At 32.4% G+C, this 17,326-nt stretch overlaps 2 protein-coding genes across 7 annotated transcripts in view; one reads left to right on the top strand and one right to left on the bottom strand.

The window, feature by feature from the left end:
• LOC106061364 (ADP-ribosylation factor-like protein 4C) overlaps window positions 1–6,295 on the top strand; it is a 29,938-nt gene extending 23,643 nt beyond the window's left edge. For all 6 annotated transcript variants that reach the window (XM_013219468.2, XM_056020561.1, XM_013219472.2 and 3 more), the window contains exon 2: window positions 1,239–6,295. In XM_013219468.2, the coding sequence (XP_013074922.1) occupies window positions 2,188–2,739 (552 nt within the window). In that variant the 5' untranslated portion in view covers window positions 1,239–2,187 and the 3' untranslated portion in view covers window positions 2,740–6,295. The remainder of the gene's footprint in view (window positions 1–1,238) is intronic.
• LOC106061361 (myoglobin-like) lies at window positions 6,042–16,823 on the bottom strand. Its single transcript, XM_013219465.2, has 14 exons — window positions 16,456–16,823; window positions 14,776–14,871; window positions 13,259–13,378; window positions 12,058–12,173; window positions 11,540–11,554; window positions 11,009–11,108; window positions 10,587–10,704; window positions 9,923–9,974; window positions 9,719–9,788; window positions 8,851–8,926; window positions 8,609–8,710; window positions 8,016–8,112; window positions 7,844–7,911; window positions 6,042–7,080 (listed from the first exon to the last, which is right to left on the bottom strand). Exons 1-14 carry the CDS (start codon window positions 16,522–16,524, stop codon window positions 7,019–7,021), a joined length of 1,161 nt encoding a protein of 386 aa, XP_013074919.2. The 5' UTR covers window positions 16,525–16,823; the 3' UTR covers window positions 6,042–7,018.
• Between the last annotated feature and the right edge of the window lie 503 nt (window positions 16,824–17,326).

Raw genomic sequence — 17,326 nt, 5'->3', positions numbered from 1 at the left:
TTTCAAATGTTTCTAACGTACACCTTTCCTTCCACTAAGCAGAACCACTCATTATGAATGTGATAAGATGTCAAATAATAGCTGGGTAGTCACCGTACAGTGTGTTTGTAAATAGTTCCCTCAATCCATTAAGTTGAAGTATTGATCTCTGCAATGTTTATCTTACTCTGCCTTGTGGGAATGTAATAAGATGGGTCACTACAAGATATGATTGTCATTATACGATTTGACAGGGCGTTCTAAGCTGCAAGACTCGCCTAAAATAAACAAGAAATACTTTTAATATAGTCTCGAGGTTTGTTTTTTTTCTCAACCACCTTCTGCTGACACCATAGGTTAGTTGTTGGTCCGTGATGTGTTTTATGTTTGGGTGATGTATTGATTGCTGTGTATCTGGTGGAATGATCACTTACCGTCAGTAAGCTATGTGACAAGTTTGACTAGGCATTACTTCACCTATTAAAACGATACAAATCTATTCATCCATTTTTGGTGCTGATGGACAGAAAGAAAAAAGTTTTTTTTTAGAGATTTTTGAAGACAGGCTTGGTCAGTGAGAGTACTTGCATTCTAGTTAGATAGTTGGCACACATTATATATCAATTTGTTCTAGTGTACATGACTTTTTACACAGTACACCAAGAAAGTGTGGGTAACATAAGTCTTTGGGTAACATAAGTCTTTGGGTAACATAAGTCTTTGGGTGACTTTCACTTAAGTCTAACTGCTATATACAGAAAGAATATAGTTGTTGTTTTTTATAGCCACTATATACACTTCAGTAAGTTTTGAGCATACAATCCATGTCTTCCTCTGCCTCCTTTTCTGTTATGATTTAGGCTGTTGACTTTGAGTGCAGTTGCTAATGTTCTTGAAGCAGAGAGAAGGGAACTGATCAGTCAACATTTCAGATTGCATTACTCTGCCCTACTGGAAGGATTTGTCTAAACTAATGTATTAAAGTGATCAGCTTAATTCCTGTGAAGTTTTATAACCACACTTGTCAAACTGAATCATTATTTAAATTAGGAAAAATTAAGAAACTGTTGTATTTTATCTGTTGTTTTTTTTTTACATACATGACTACTGGTTTCATGTACAGAGTTCGCCTTTAGGTCAGCTGATTTTTAATAAAAATGTTATTGAAGTGTCACACACATCATATATTTAATACTATCTTTGAACATATTTTAAATTTTGGTTATAAATGCTAATATCCTTTATTTTTTTCTCTGCAGGTATTTGATCATATATACTGGCAGCAAAAGCAGAGAAGGACATTTTAACACAGCCATATCCAGCCTTCTCTTGTTCATCTCCTCTTCAACTTATGTCAAGACTTCAATGTTCTTGTCCTAATTGTCTGTGAAACTGAGCCTCTGCTGAAATTGAGCCATTTAATTACTTGAACCATAAGATCAAAAGTGAGAAACCAGTATTATATAGTCTTTAATAATACGTCTGTCTGCTGGCATACTAAGAGATCAGGGGCAGCAAACTCAGTTCCTTGAGGAAATTACCCACTCTTGTTTATCTCCATGAGTCTTTGAAGTTTATTTTGTTTGGATAGCCTTTACCAATCTTTCAATCCTGGAGAAAACAATAAAAAAAAAGAAAATTGAAAGATGCATGAAAAAAAGAAGATTGTTTTGTTTCTTAGAATTTACTATTTGACATTTGTTACCATCTCTTAATGTTCCTGTTAGCTACACAACTGTCCGCCTGACCTACCACTCATTCCAAGCTTACTGACCCAAGAGTTACATGAGCTTTAAGACTGGCTGAAATGTCACAGAACCTAAATTGTCATGCTGGTCTCATACTGGAGGAAGTTGGCTCTGTCATCTTGTAGGCTTGGGAGAAAAACACCCTAGGGGAAGGGAGAGAACTGAATCTGCCTAGCCACAGGGACTAGTATTCTTAAGAAATTATTGATTCCATCAGTATTTCTTCTTAAGGCTAACATTCTGCTATTACAGAGCTAGCACAAGCTATAAAGTATCCTGTGAATTAGGTGTGTTCATTATTTAAAGGAAAATTCTTAAAACAGTTTTTTTTATTGATGTACCAGAATTGAAAACACTTTTTATTAACTGCTATAAGACTATCAAATTTTACTTAAACACATGTACATTCCTACATCATCAACCTGCATTTTTAAATGGCATCTTGTTTTTGGCTAGGGTAATGGGTGGGAGCCATTCTGTGCAAATTGTCATGGTTGGACTGGAGGGTACTGGCAAAACCACTTTACTGTACAGGCTCAAATTTAAACAGTACACTGGAACTATACCCACCATCGGCTTCAACTGCGAGAAGGTGGAAGTACAAGAGGGTAAGGCCAGGGGTGTCACCTTCACCATCTGGGACATTGGGGGCAAGGATAACATGAGGCCCCTTTGGAAGTCCTACCTGCGCTCAGCCAATGGGATTCTCTTCGTGGTGGACAGCAGCAGTGCTGAGAGCTCTGAGGAAGCCAGAATGGAGCTGATGAAATTGGTGAAGACTCAGAACCCCCAGAACATCCCCACGCTGGTGGTGGCCAATAAGCAGGACCTGCCCTCTGCTATGTCACCTGAGGAGGTGTCTAAAGCTGTGGGTGTTGAGGAGCTATCTAGATCACATCCCTGTAAGCTGATACCAACTTGTTCAGTTACAGGTGAAGGGCTGACAGAAGCTATGGACACTATGTATGAAATGATTAAGAAATGGAAGAAAGGAAAGGGTAAAGCTAGGTAGCACTTGTGCATTTCACATAATCCAAAAGGTATCATTGTCAAATTTTTACAATCATATTGTCTAGGCATTGTCCTGAAATCTATGGCATATTAATGCCAATACAAAGCTGTGCTGATCGTGTTGTTATAGCTCAATACTTGTGCTAACCAGGCCAGAATCATTGCAATTATTTGTGCCAGTTGTGTTCAGTATGATATTCTTGATCTGATCGTCTGACAAAATCTTTCTCTGATACTTATGTTTTCTTTGTCCCATAGTAAAATAAATTTATATTTTTCTAATGTCAATAATTATTACTGGTATTTTATCATTGTAAATGTAATATCTACCATTAATTTAATTCCTTACATGACATTGCAGGCCATTATATATAAAGGCAACACATATTGTCCTTTATCTATATTTCAGGTATGTAATTTTATTTTACGGTTGTTACTTCAATATTATCTTATGGGTTTCCAAAAGATATTACATTTTTTTTGCCATTATGAGATTGTATATGCTTATTAAATGATATATTTATTTTCTGCCTGAGTGAAACAAGTTGTCTATTGTGTATGTGTGTCCCTTTAAATGGCATGTAAAAAAAAAGGCTGTGAATACTTTAGATTTTGTACATTTTGTAAATAAGGTATTTTGTATTTGAAGCTGTTACTTTCAGTAAACAGCCAGCTAGCTTTAATAAAAAGTCTTTAATGAACCATTACTTTGATATTTTTGGGCCATTGAAAGAACTCTCTAATCAATTAACTCACTAGCAAATGTGAGTGTATCTAAATCATTTTTAATGACCTGTCATAACCAAATCATTTTAATTGAATTCAGCTCAAATTAAGGAAGTGAAATGATTGCTTTACAAAACAATATTGTAAAAAATCAAATGCTGTAAAAGAAATTTTCTAGAAATTTATTTTTTTAAATTTTGTTTTTTGAGTTAAGAATAAACCTAGAATTTGTATTTTGTTGTCTAAAAATGTACATTTTAATATTAATGCAGTATATATTACATTGAATGTTAAATGGACTTTTTAAATAAGTAAGTAATCTCAAAAATACAAAACAAACTACAAGGACCATACTATCCAAGTATATAATCATAATTATCTCAAGTTTTTCATTCCAATGAAAATATAAAATGGGAGAACCTATTCTTTCAATTATGCTGTCTTTTGAAGATTTGGAAACATTAAAATTATTTGTTTAAGCTGACTTCTTTAAATTTATAGTTGGAAGAAAACATTGTCATTCTTGACCTCATTAGCATTATGACTTTATTATTGTAGAAATAACAGGCTAACAGCACAATTTGCTTTTACTTGAAGAAATCCAGATTCATGAAGACTCATTAACTGATATGCTGCACATTAAAATGAAATCGATTGCTTATGTGATCTTTTTTTTAAATACTCTTTCCTTTGTTGGGGCAGCAAAAACCAAATGTTTTTTTTTTTTTTTAAATAGATTGTGAATGTAAGAGTATGATTGTTGGCTGAGTACTCGCCATCTTGAAGGGCAGGCTCTTCATATTACAGATAGGCTGCATTCTGCGTTGGGGTTATTTTTTAATCCATTAGATTTTTGGAATTTTATCCCCCTTACTTTAAAGTGGTGTAACTGTAGATTGATGTCCCAATCATGTTCTTAATTTAAGGTGTCATAACATTGTGCATATTAATTTGAATCTTTTGTTTTCTCCTTTATGGCATATTTTATTGCTAAACATTGGAGAGAAATGTTATAGATTACTAGAAATAGATTTCATATACATTTATTATTGAATGTAAGGAAAATTCCTAATTCTTTTTCTCATTCATAGTCAAACTTTTTTGCTCAATATTCATAGTTTCTTGAATGATGTATATTGATTTGTTTTCTTTCACAATAAGAAATGACACTGTAGCAAATTCTTCTTCTTGCCATTTCTTTTAGCACTCTGCCAGCTAAGTTTTGTACTGTGTATGTTGTAAACAATGTTGGCAGTGTAAATTTTATAAACTTATGACCAGTAATATATGTTATTTATTTTAGAGTGCTTCCACAATTAGTCTCATTTATTAACACTTTCATATCATGCATTTTCTTGAGGTAGGGGGAGTAATCTGTTGATAAATCATATTTTTAGTTTAAAAAAAATGTAATATTAAGCAATAAAAAAATGTTTGACAATGATGTACAGCATCAGATGAAATTAAACTATTGTTTTGTAAGTTTCCCAAGCATAATTGGTATTAAGTACTACTGATTGTCAGATGTACATACATTTGATTTACATTTCAAGTTCTACAGTCTTTTTGCTTTTTTCCACTTTCCATACTGCAATTTCTTTTTATGAAAAACTTTCCTTGATTTATTTAATAGTTAGTTAAAACTGTATCATTTTGCTTGTTTTTAATCAGAATGTTTGAAAAAAAAAAACAATATTGTATCAAAAAATGAAATACTAAAAAAATATTTCAGCTGAATAAATTAGATTAATAGCTGGCTGTTGATAGAAAAACAAAACCTAAGTAGTAGGCAGATTCTTAATGCCAAAGAAAATTGTAATAAAAAGTATGTTATTGAGATTAAGTGGAAAATTGAAAACATCTAATAAAGGATATTTTTTTTTCACAAAAGAAAAGTCAGTACATGTGTAGATACTGTATCATATTTTTTTTTCTGGGACAAAGCTGTAACAAATTATTTAAATTGCACAGCTCATTAACTTAAATATATTGTTTACTTAATAGATTATGAAGAATAAGACAAAGGAATAACTGTTATCATTTTTTTTTATGCCAAGAAAATTCTAGAATTTTAAATTACTTATTTTCAAATTTTCTTTTTTTTTTTGCCCCATTAAAGTTTGGTTTGTATATTGATTTAAAAAAAAAAGAAGTCATTTCTGATGTATCAAATTACACAATGCTGTAATGAAAATGGGAATTTTTAAAAATTAACATGAATTAAAAAACAAAACAGCAACTATGTTTGATTAGCCTACCTAAGTCCATTTCCTATGTTGATTCTCATTCACCTTTATAAATTGTTACTTGTTACTTCCTGACCAACTAGATCTGTGAAAGCCACTCCATCTAATTATTCCTCTATCAAATCCTGTTTGCTTTTGTTTTTCCTTTTAATGGTTTGTATTGATACTTTATTGTTTCCTATAATTAAAGTTGATTAAAATGTATTGTTGTAATGTTAGTACTTTGAAAAGCTACGATTTGTTTTTCAACAAAGAAAAGAAAAGGGAAATAGTGTTAAACTTATTTGAGAAATATGACTGAAGAGATACTAAAGGGCAATAACTCAACAAAGGTTTTAAAAACACTTCTTTATTGACAAGTTTTTGATGGATAATATATTCATTCATTATAAATATATCATTAGCAAATTTATTTTTGTTACACATTCAGTTTTGTTTTTGCAATATTTCAAATGTTGTCTTCTAACAAAAAAGCTTTAATTTATGATTGAAGTTAGTTCCATAGTAAATATTCCTGTGATGACAAGCAAACAATGAAATGTTTTCAACTTCCAATAAACATTATGTTTTGAAAAAACATATTCATTGACATTGTTAAGCAGTTTAATTTAGTTACAGTACTTCTTATTCCATTCCAAACTCAAAGTCAGAAATAGGAAACACTTACCTTCTCTTTCAAAGAAAGGTCTGTAGTTTTGTTCAAAAAAAAAAATTATTATTATCCCCAAAAGGGAAGAGAGCCAACATTTACATCATAAAAAGGGTGATTATTATCTTATCAATCAATTATCTAAGTAACTTGGGTTTAACAATTTATTTTTTACATTGGATAGACATTTGAGGCTATCCAAAGAAAAATATAAACTTAGTGATTTCAATTTTAGACTAGTTTTCGGAAAAATTATAGAAACATTTTTAGGATCATCCTTTAGGATCATCCTCCTTTGTGGGTCATGAAATATATATATTAAAATTCCTGTATAAAATTATATTTTAACAACACAAAAAAGTTACTATATACAAAAATAACCATTTACTTATTTTTCCTTAGTCATCAATACATTAGTTCATCTTTATGTGCGTATATAAAATACAGTCTTTATCAATACATCTGGCTATCATTTTTACACCACCATAGGCTGTCACAAAACATAACCTATACTTCAGTATAAAGCACAGAAATTATCAGAAGGTGTATATTCTTGTTCACTGATAGAATTTACAATTTAATGAATGAAACAGCAACACAAACAAAATATGGTATAAAATGGTTAATAAAATGTTTGTGAATTAAATGTACACATTGATTCAGACTTCAAGCTTGCTAGTTGCAGAAACATCTCTAATGCCTTTTAACAAAGGCATTAAATCTAAAAAGAAAAGATGTCATTACTGTTAACTTCTCTTGTTTAATGAAAAGTCAAGCAGCAGAAACATTGCATAAGAAAATGTCATAATGTGATTTAAGAATAATTCTGCATAAAATGATGCTATTATAGAGAGCACAGTGCACTTTGGTCTTATTAAGATTAATTATATACTGTACATTAAAGTAGAGTTCTATTTTTCTTTATCATTTTTGTAATTGTCCTAAGAGTTGAGTCTAAGACTCAAGGAACTCTAAGCCTTTAAAAGCTTGTCTCCGTCTGAATATCTGAACAAACTTCTGTCGGGGAAAGATCCAAGCAGATGTAAATTATTACATCCCCATTCCAAGGCGCTCGGATTACAAGCAAGGCCAATGGCCCACCCAGATTCCTTTTCTGTACCACATCAGTCGTGCAGGTGTCCACCATAAAAATGGTCCTTTGAGGAACAAGGGAGTTATGTTGTCATTGAGGCTTGAGAATGAAAGTTGGTTGGCCTAAAATTAAACCCTAAATTTAAAATCCAAATCTAAATTTGGAAATAAAAAGTCTCAGTTTGGCAGCCTATTAATTACCATTTCCACATTCTCCCACAAATTATGTTCTTTAATTATTATTAAGGGTAGCAGCTAATGGTAACATTTAGATTCAAACTCCAGAAGATTAAGGTGAAACTCTAAGTGTAATACACACAATGAGACAGCCATGTATTAAGGCTTCCATTAAAATTTACAATTATATTAGTCTATAAAAGTAAAGAGCTCACATGTGAAATGGTCAGGACTTTCAATGTTGAACTCACTCCTCAATCTTTTGTTGGGAATAACTGTGTATCTGTAATGAAATTATTTTAACTCACTGCAAATTTGGGTCCTATAAAACATTTAAACTGCAGTAAATCTAGTAGTACTTAAAAGTACTTAATTTAATATACTCACTTGGTAACAAGCTGGACATGGTAGCTGCGGAACTCTTTAATAGAATCCACCAAAGCATTGTAAGCTAATGTCAGTTCAGGATTGCTGTTTTTTTCAGCTTGTATAAAAAACAAAAAATTTAATTACATTTTTTTAACAGGATATTGAGTCTCTTTAGATTTGGATGTTTTTAGATAGCATTGAAAGGAGAATTCTCAACTAACGAAACCATTACAAGATTAAAACAAAATGAAAATAAAGCAGCATGGTTAATGGAGCAAAGTGACAAAATTACGAAACACTCCAGCACAAAGACTTAAAAGATTCAAAAAGTAAGGTAGCTAATACAAAAATATTAACTAAAACAATACTGATACTCAGAAATTGACAATGATAAGAGCACATTCCTTTGCTACAAAAAACTTGTGTAGGAAGTGTCATTGAGCCTGAAACAGGTTGCTTAATTAACTAGGCTATAAAGTAGAGTTTGTAGAGTTTAAACCTTTAACTGACATGAAGGATTAGATTAACACATAGATATGGCTAAGCATGATCATCTTTTTGAAGGAATGTCTGTAAATTTAGAATATGTATAAAAAAAGACATCATTATACCCAAGTCTCTTAAACTGCCTGGCCATTGCTGAATCATCTCAAATAGTTGTCTATGCTTCTCACACCAAGATGTTCTCAACTTCTTAAAAAATGCCTGTTTATCTAAAAAAATCAACAACATTATACACACTGAGAAGATCCATGGTCACTATAGTATAGTGGCAGTAAACAACACCTAGGTATATATACTGCTGTTATCACATTTAGACTAATTTAAATTAATATATTACTCTTGTATTCACCTTCTGGATACTGAACTCCTAACAGAGTATCCATGATTTGAAAAACTGTTGCCTGAGATGCAGCAGAGTTAATCACCTAAGAATACAGGTCTGCAGTATTAATTTACATTGTTAATTAATGTAAGAAACAACTAAGTATTCATCTAGTTATTAATTGTAGAAACAAAATTAATTTAATAAAATCATGCAAAGATTTCAACAGGTCTGTACTTAAAATATTTTGAAGCACACATCATGAGTATGAAATACACTATGCTATACATCCTAATGTAGTTCTGGAAATTAGGTATGCTAAACATTGAAATCATTCCTGTAATAAATCCCTCCCTCAATAATTTGATGGATGCTGCCTGGATGTGTATGCCCGCCACCATCCCCACCCTGTAGTTTGGACAAGGACTTAATAATCTTCATTTCTTAAGGCATGTCTAGATTGGACAATGACTAAATAATCTTCATTTCTTAAGGCATGTCTGGAATCTTGTGAGGTCAATAGCTGTAGTAAGTATATGCTATTATTGAATAACACAAACCACTATGATGTTAAATTTATATTAGAATTATACATTCCTGTTTCAAGTTTAATCATAATCTACACGAAAAAAATCATGGTAAACTAAATTTTTTTAAACATTGCTTTCACATACAATTGATGTTAAAAAGGAAGAAAGAAAAGTAAAAAATGTTTTTAAAAATACATTTTAATCAAGCTAACATTTTTATCCCGTTTTTTCCTGTATAGGAATAAATTATGTCCCTTACTTTAAAAAAGTGTAATATAATTAGATGTGAAGAATAGGCATAAATTTATTCAATCTTGATGAATATAAGTAAACTTAATTAATGTGAGATTTTATTGTTTACATACTATTCTTCGTGGTCTGTCTGTCACACCCTCATAAAGCATTCCGTCTGGAAGTCCACAAGTTTCATTAAACCTTCAGATGAAGACATAGTTTTTATTTAACATTACTGAAGACATAGACATTTTAATGTTTAATAATGTATTTTTTTACTTTAAAAAATGTATTAAAGAATTTAAAATAGAAAAAAAAAAAGAAAAAGCTATTACCCACGAAGAAAAGATGTTATCACTCTAAAAAAGATGTCAGGCTGCATAACGTCTGTGATGATAACAAACAGAAGAACATTATTTTACTTTTTGTTTTCTATTTTTACATATTACAGCAAAAGCTAGTTTCAATAATAATAAGTGTAGCTTGTTATTTTTTTTTTTTTTTGCATCGATTCTTTAAAATGGCATTTTCCCTTTTCAACCTTAACATAAACAAGAGACAAGACTGACAACAATCTATTGATGTGGTACTGCTTGACTTAAACAAAATCAAATATGTGCTGGTTATGTAAGTTGTTGTTTTTTTTCTAATATCTACACAGAATATACATGGATGGTTAAGATTGTGAATGCATTCATAAATAAAAATGCTTATATTTTTAACACTTTTTCATTATGTGGTCATTAAAATTATAAATATGACTGAAAAAAAAATCCTTTAAGTGCTCAAAAAGAAATATGAAAATTTCTAATACTTCTTAACCTCTGAACAACTGTAATAATATGGTGCAGTTGAATGGATTTATTTTCTAAAAAATATAATGAAAAAAAAACAACTGTGTCAGTATATGATAAGATTTGAATTATTTTGCTGGATGTTTAGAAATGGAAATCTGAAGCTTTACTTTTCAATATTTAGATATTTTATATTTCAGCTTACTGTGAAATTCTTTAGCCAATGAACTGTATTCTTTGAACCAAGACTGTAAATCTTTCAAAGCAGACAGAGCTAATACTTCATCTTTTTCTTTCGTGGCAGTTAGTATTGATTGAATGGCCTTTCAAAGTCATATAAGAAATATGGTTCATCTTTAGGTGTTTAATGTAGGACATACAATTACAATTGACTATCATTTAATGTTTTTGTAATGATAATAAAAATAATAATCTTTATTATTGAAAAGGACATTGGTCTTACAACTTGTGCATTACACCAAAAAAAAACATTATAACTATAGAAAATGAAATATACATTCACACCAGTTTCAATCAAACATTCTGAAAAAAATAAAACTGGATTTAAAAAAAAAAAGCTTTTAGGCTATAGGCCTAATCTGTAAAATTACATTTAAAATTTCTTACTGGGAAAGATTTTGTAAAATAAACTTCCATCTGTATTGCCAATGACAGAAATCCAACATAATCCTCGCCTCCTGGCAACATGTATTTTGGTTGGATGTTTCTAGATAACAGCAAAAACAGTATAGTCAATTAACGGTTGTTTTAATTAATAATTGCTCATGATATACTTTAAGAAAAAGTAGGCCTAAGTTTATCCACTATGTAAAAAACTTCAGTCTGAGATATTACTACAGAAACATCAAGTATCAAACAAAAGGATCACTTAAAAGTATGACAAAAATGACCTCTTTTTGTTGAAAAAAAGAAACAAAACCAACAGGCTGTTTAATGCATGATTCTCAAAGAAATTATGCATGGTCATCAATTAATTACATAGAAATTCAGTTCATTTATTATGGCATCATCATTGCTAGCAATGGGAATTCACATGTCACTTTTCTAGATAGAGCTTACCCAACATTATGGGAGGATTCTCCAAGATCTAGATCATCTAGGTGTAATTCTAAGTACCCTAATATATAAAATACTTACTGTCTACTGTACGGGCTAAAAGAAAAAAAACAAAACATTTCAATTTATTATGTTCAACTATGTTATAAATTTTGTCTACTACTAATGCTTTTAAAAAAATCAGATAACCTGCTTATGAGAGTCAAAGTCATCAAAGGGATCTCTCTCTCTCTCTATATATATATATATATTATATTATATATATATCAGTGGTGTAGCTAGGGTGGAGTGGGGGGGGGGGGGGGGTCCTAATTTGAAAATCCCCTGGGCCCCCATTTCAGGGAGGCCCCCATATAAGTGTTTGAAATTTGTTTTTACATTAAATATTAGGCGATACGATGTCATGATGTCATATGTCAAAATGCAGGGGCCCCTAAAAAGGTCAAGCCCCGGGCCCCCAAATCCCTATACATTAATATACATATATATCTTTCAATAACATATTATAGTAATAATTTATCAACTTTTAAAGAGAGAGTTGCCCATCTTCATACCCTACTCTAACAAACAAATATATTACTTTTAACATACTAGCTTACCCATGTTTGTCTCTCCTGGTCCAATTGCCTATGATATCGAAGTATGACATGCCAGGCTGCACACCAAGTTTATCCGAAATTTCACAAAGAGGGATTGCAACATTAGCTGGTATTGCCTATGAAAGATTAAAAAGAGGGGTTGGGGGAGTACGTAAAATGTTCCTTATAAAAACATTAGAAATAAGACATGTGTTATTGTGTAGCCTAAAGTACCTCTCTAGGAATAGGAGATAAAAAAAAGTTTTCTGTTGCTTGTCGCTCTCGACTTGTGACCTGCCATGTGGTAGAATGTTTGTTGAATGTTGGCACAAGCCCTTGAATGTTACCGGCAAAGTAAGAAATACATGGCGCTTTCAGGCAAAGTGTGCTTTTTTTTTTTTTTCTCTTTTTACTTTGCTTTTTACTTTGCATAGGTATTCTAAAGAATGACCACTACGTAGTCAGACATTTTTTGCACATGTCTTAACTGATTTCATAGTTGCATTAATGGCATAGAGTGATAATAAATTGTTTTGTACTGGCCAGATGTTCTTAGTCTTAATTAGAGTAATCAATCATTGCATTTAAATTATCAATTATAATAACTGGAGAGTACGTCCAACTTTGACCTCATTCTCATTTTTTGTTCTTTTCAATCATTTTCTTCACCTATTACAAAATGCGATTCTGAACTTCTCATCCGTTGATCTGCATTGAAGTTCGTGTTGACCATAAAGAGCTTTGGGCAGATACAAAGCTTAACCTGTTCTCAATGGCGACAGCAATTTAAAGTGAATTTTGTTTTACAAACTTTGACACCGAGTCTCCTGATTTAGTGGTCGGAATGTAGCAAACACTTGTTGATATTAAACATTTCCAACGGAAATGTCCACAGAAAATTAAGTCGTACACAGTAGGCAACAGTTTATTTGTTTGGATGTCTTTGTTGAGGGACACGTTCCAAAACGCAGGCATTCAACATTTTTAAGAGAGTTGAACGGCAGCATGATTAATCAATGCATTGATTCGTTTTTAGAAGGAAACGTCCGTATGATAAATAGTGAAATGATACATCGGCTTTAGGACAATACTACAAGTTACATTTCCATTTGTTACCAAATACAAACTCATCACATCAGTAATGATCTCTGAACGACAATACGGTCAGCTTTTTATTTCTTTATTGTGTGACAATAGACTCCAGATTTTTTAAAAAAGTTACCTGTGCTACGTGTTCAGCACCCTGTTCCCAAGCATAGCCTGCAGTTATCATAACCAGCTGCAGATGAGCGAGCCTTAGATCTTTAAAGTCTGTAAGTTGGCTGGGGTCTAGCAAGGGCAACTGAAAAGTTAAAAACAAAAGTGCATTGAACTCAAAGTGATGGATATCATCAATGTAACCAGAAACAGGAAACATATGAGTGGGACATATACTTGGACATCACAGTTCAATGCAGACAATACACCTGAGAAACAAACGTTTATATTAGTGGGGTGCATACTTGGACATCTCAGCCATCCTGACCGAGCCCTACAAAACCCGTGCAACTAATTAACTTGGGTTACGTTATTACATCATTTAGTAAGCTGGCCAACTGGTGACGTGTTTAGTTACCCAAAATAGGCACAATTGTGTTAGAATCCAGATTCCATATGAAGATTGATTATTTATTTAGAACTTCGGGATGTCACCGAGTCCGACAATTTAGAAGGAATGATTATTTTACTTGGTATTTTCCCATTCACTCTAGCTATTTAAAATATTTTTGGGCAAAGTATTTGGCCTTTTTTATAATTAAATAATTGCTTGCGTTGAAATAGATATGTGATAGCCTACTAACGAGGTGTAATCGCAACCAACGTCAGACGAGGTTTCTTTTGATCTATTTCATCTGCTACTCTTTTAAATTGAAGGATTCAAATAGTTTTGTTCTGGTTCTTCTCTACCAAGCTTGTACTTCAAAGAAGATTGTGTATATAGCACCGTGGAAGTCATGCCCGGAACGTTGTGACGGCGGCTCGATTCGAACCAAAAGTATCATGCTGAAAGTGAGAATATCAAGCCACGCAACCATCTGGACACAAAACTACAAGATGGAATGTGTTGCTGAGTGGCAGACACCCAGTGGGTCTCTATTAAGGAGGCCCGAGTTTGAAGCCCGACTCAATCTGAGTTGTATTTACATAGAGCCCTCTCCAAGTACCTCCTGCCCAGGGCCGGCCTACCCCAATATGTCAACAAAAAAAAAGATTGAACCAAACGCAATGAGCATGCATGAAATATTCGCTGCACAAAAGTATTTTTTAAAGACAAAGTTACCACTGAATGAAGACTTCATTCATTAAACAAAGTTACCACTGAATGAAGACTTCATTCATTAAACAAAGTTACCACTGAATGAAGACTTCATTCATTAAACAAAGTTACCACTGAATGAAGACTTCATTCATTAAACAAAGTTACCACTGAATGAAGACTTCATTCATTAAACAAAGTTACCACTGAATGAAGACTTCATTCATTAAACAAAGTAACCACTGAATGAAGACTTCATTCATTAAACAAAGTTACTACTGAATGAAGACTTCAATCAATAAATGAAGACTCAAGAAGACGAGCATGCAATAGAGAGGTGATAGTTGTATTTGTGTGTATCCTACAATTTCAGAAACATTCTCCATAGGCCTATTGCTTATCTTACGTAGCAGGCGAAGAGCTACAGTGAAAGAGGTACAAACCTTTTCTGTCTCACTTCTCATTTTCTGTGCTGTCACCAAGTCAACAGTTTGCGAGGCCAGTTCCTGCCATGGACTATAGTAGTCTGGTAAGGAGTCCTAAAATAAAATGATGTTTCAAATTACTTTTTTTTCGCCCACATCCAATGTATTTTAAAATTATTTTAATGTATAAAATGAATAAAATAATTGCATTAAAATATTCATAGTTAGTATGTTGTTGTTTTTTTCGCGATTAATTGCATTGTCTTAATAGAAACTGACCGCCAGACAAGACAGGAATTGTGGTTGAAGATTTGTTACAAACAATATTTGTTAGAGTGAGGCTTCTTCAAGTGGAAACGATGTAGGCCTAAAACATTCGCAGACAAATATTTTTTTTTTAAGTTTCATCCAAGACTCAGTAATTTCACTTTCACCTAGCTACAGGTACCACAGGCCTTTACGCAATTAGGCTATGTATTACATTTTAAAAAAATTAACTGACATCAATCTAAAAAACGTAAAGAAAGAGTCTATCACTAAGTCCAATCAACTGCAGAGGCGTATCAAGAAATTTGGGGGCCCGGGGGAAGGTTGGCCTCTGTACTTTGACATTCTACATCATGACGTGAGATAATGACGAAATATTTAATATTAAATGTAAAAAAATTTCGAACACTCATTTGGCCTTCCCCTCAAGTGGAGCCCCGGGGGGGATTTCAAATTTCTCCCCCCTCTAATCCCCCATCATAGCTACGCCACTGATCAACTGCAAAGAAAACTATGTAAACAATAAAATCTGCCATTTCAAACAGAGGTCAGCCCTTCCCAATGAAGAGATCCTACACCCTAAATGGGTTCCAACACCTACAAAATCTATGGAGACATTCAAAAGCATCCTGAATTTGGAACAATACTATGAACATAAAATATTTTTTTTTAAATCCTTTTTTTTAAAAACAAAGCTTATCTAAGGGGGAAGAACTCCGCCCTTAAAACTATTTATATCGATATTTTCCTTATTCGATATCAAACAAAATAATTAATTACCTCTAATTAACTGACTAATTGTTGTTGTTTTATTTTATTCATGTCTTGTCTATGCCAATGAATAATTGTGCGAAGTTTCAATTTGATCCAAGAATGGGTCTGGGAGAAATAACCTTGTACACACTTTTTACAAACAAAGTTGATCTAATCTTTGTAAAAATATTGAAGATAACGAAGTGAGTTTGTGTTTTCACATAAACTTGTGGATTCTTTGTTTTGGGAGTAGTGCAGATTTTTAACATATCCCAGCACGACGAAAATTGTATTATTATGGGGCTTTTTTTTTTTTTTCTTTTTCGGATATATTAGGCCTAATAGTAAAATATCACAGTATTAATTGTATTAAAAAAAAACAACAAACAAACTAAGCGTACTTTTAATTAAAAAAATAAATAATCTTCACACATAGATGCCTGAAACAATGTTTTAGGCTACAAATAATAAAAAATTAAACGTCGCCTTAGTTATGGACTCGCGCTTTAATTTATAAACTATCAATAAAAACAACCCTATATCTTCCTCCGTACATAATGTGCATTTCATTGCCTGCGATAACCATCTAGATTCTAGATCTAGAACTTGCTATGGCAGGAAACGACTTAGCAGAGTTAGAGTCTCTAATAACATGCTCGGCTAGATTAGATTACTCACCGCAAATTCTGCAGCGAATCCAGTTACTTGTGATACTTCAAACTCTTCAAATTGTACAGTTTCAGACATTTCTTTGGCTGTCTGGTTTGGTTTGATCTAGAAACTTGTGCAGCAGTCGTTAGTTTAACAATATCAATATTTGAAGAATGCAAACTCAACTCGTGTTAGCGTAGACCCGCACGTATTTATACCACAACCATAGTACAGTGGTTAGCTAGTGCAATCGGTAAACGACGTTACACTATGACTTCTATAAACACAACGGCTGGGACTTGGACATACAGAAAAAAAAGAAAGTGGACCAAGTTCTCTAATACAGTTTCAATTTTTTATACTGACGTAATGCTAGTTATGACTTATATCTAGATCAATGTTGTTGTTTTTTTAAATCAGTTTTTATTTGGATTCATTCAACTTGGTCTAATAAACCAACACTATCCCGTTAAAAGTTTTTTTTTTTTTTTGTTACAGCTCTACATAACAAACAGGTTACTGCCTGTTGTGTTTTTTAAAATAAACAACAAAAGACTGGCCTACATTGAGCACTCTGTCGACTACTATTGCATAAGATTTATCTAAATATCAAGGACATAGCAAGGGTGGTGAGCAGTGGTATTACTAGGGTCGGTGACACCCGGTGCGGTTAGCTCAGGGTGTCCCCCCTCCTTCAAACATTTTACGATGAAACAATTGTTAGTTTTTTTTTTGTTTTGTTTTGTTAAATCACAATACAGTGAGCTAGTTGTATACCTTCAATGATTGTTACACAACTGTCACATAGGTGTCAATTCTATATTGAACTTTGTTAGTTTATGGCATTTTATAAATAGTTGTAACATAGGCTAAAAGACAATGTAAAAATATGAAAATT

This window comes from Biomphalaria glabrata, chromosome 2, assembly GCF_947242115.1.
Source record: "Biomphalaria glabrata chromosome 2, xgBioGlab47.1, whole genome shotgun sequence".
NCBI classification, from domain to species: domain Eukaryota; kingdom Metazoa; phylum Mollusca; class Gastropoda; family Planorbidae; genus Biomphalaria; species Biomphalaria glabrata.
The sequence above is the reverse complement of the archived record's forward strand: the minus strand, read 5'-3'. Positions and strand labels throughout refer to the sequence as shown.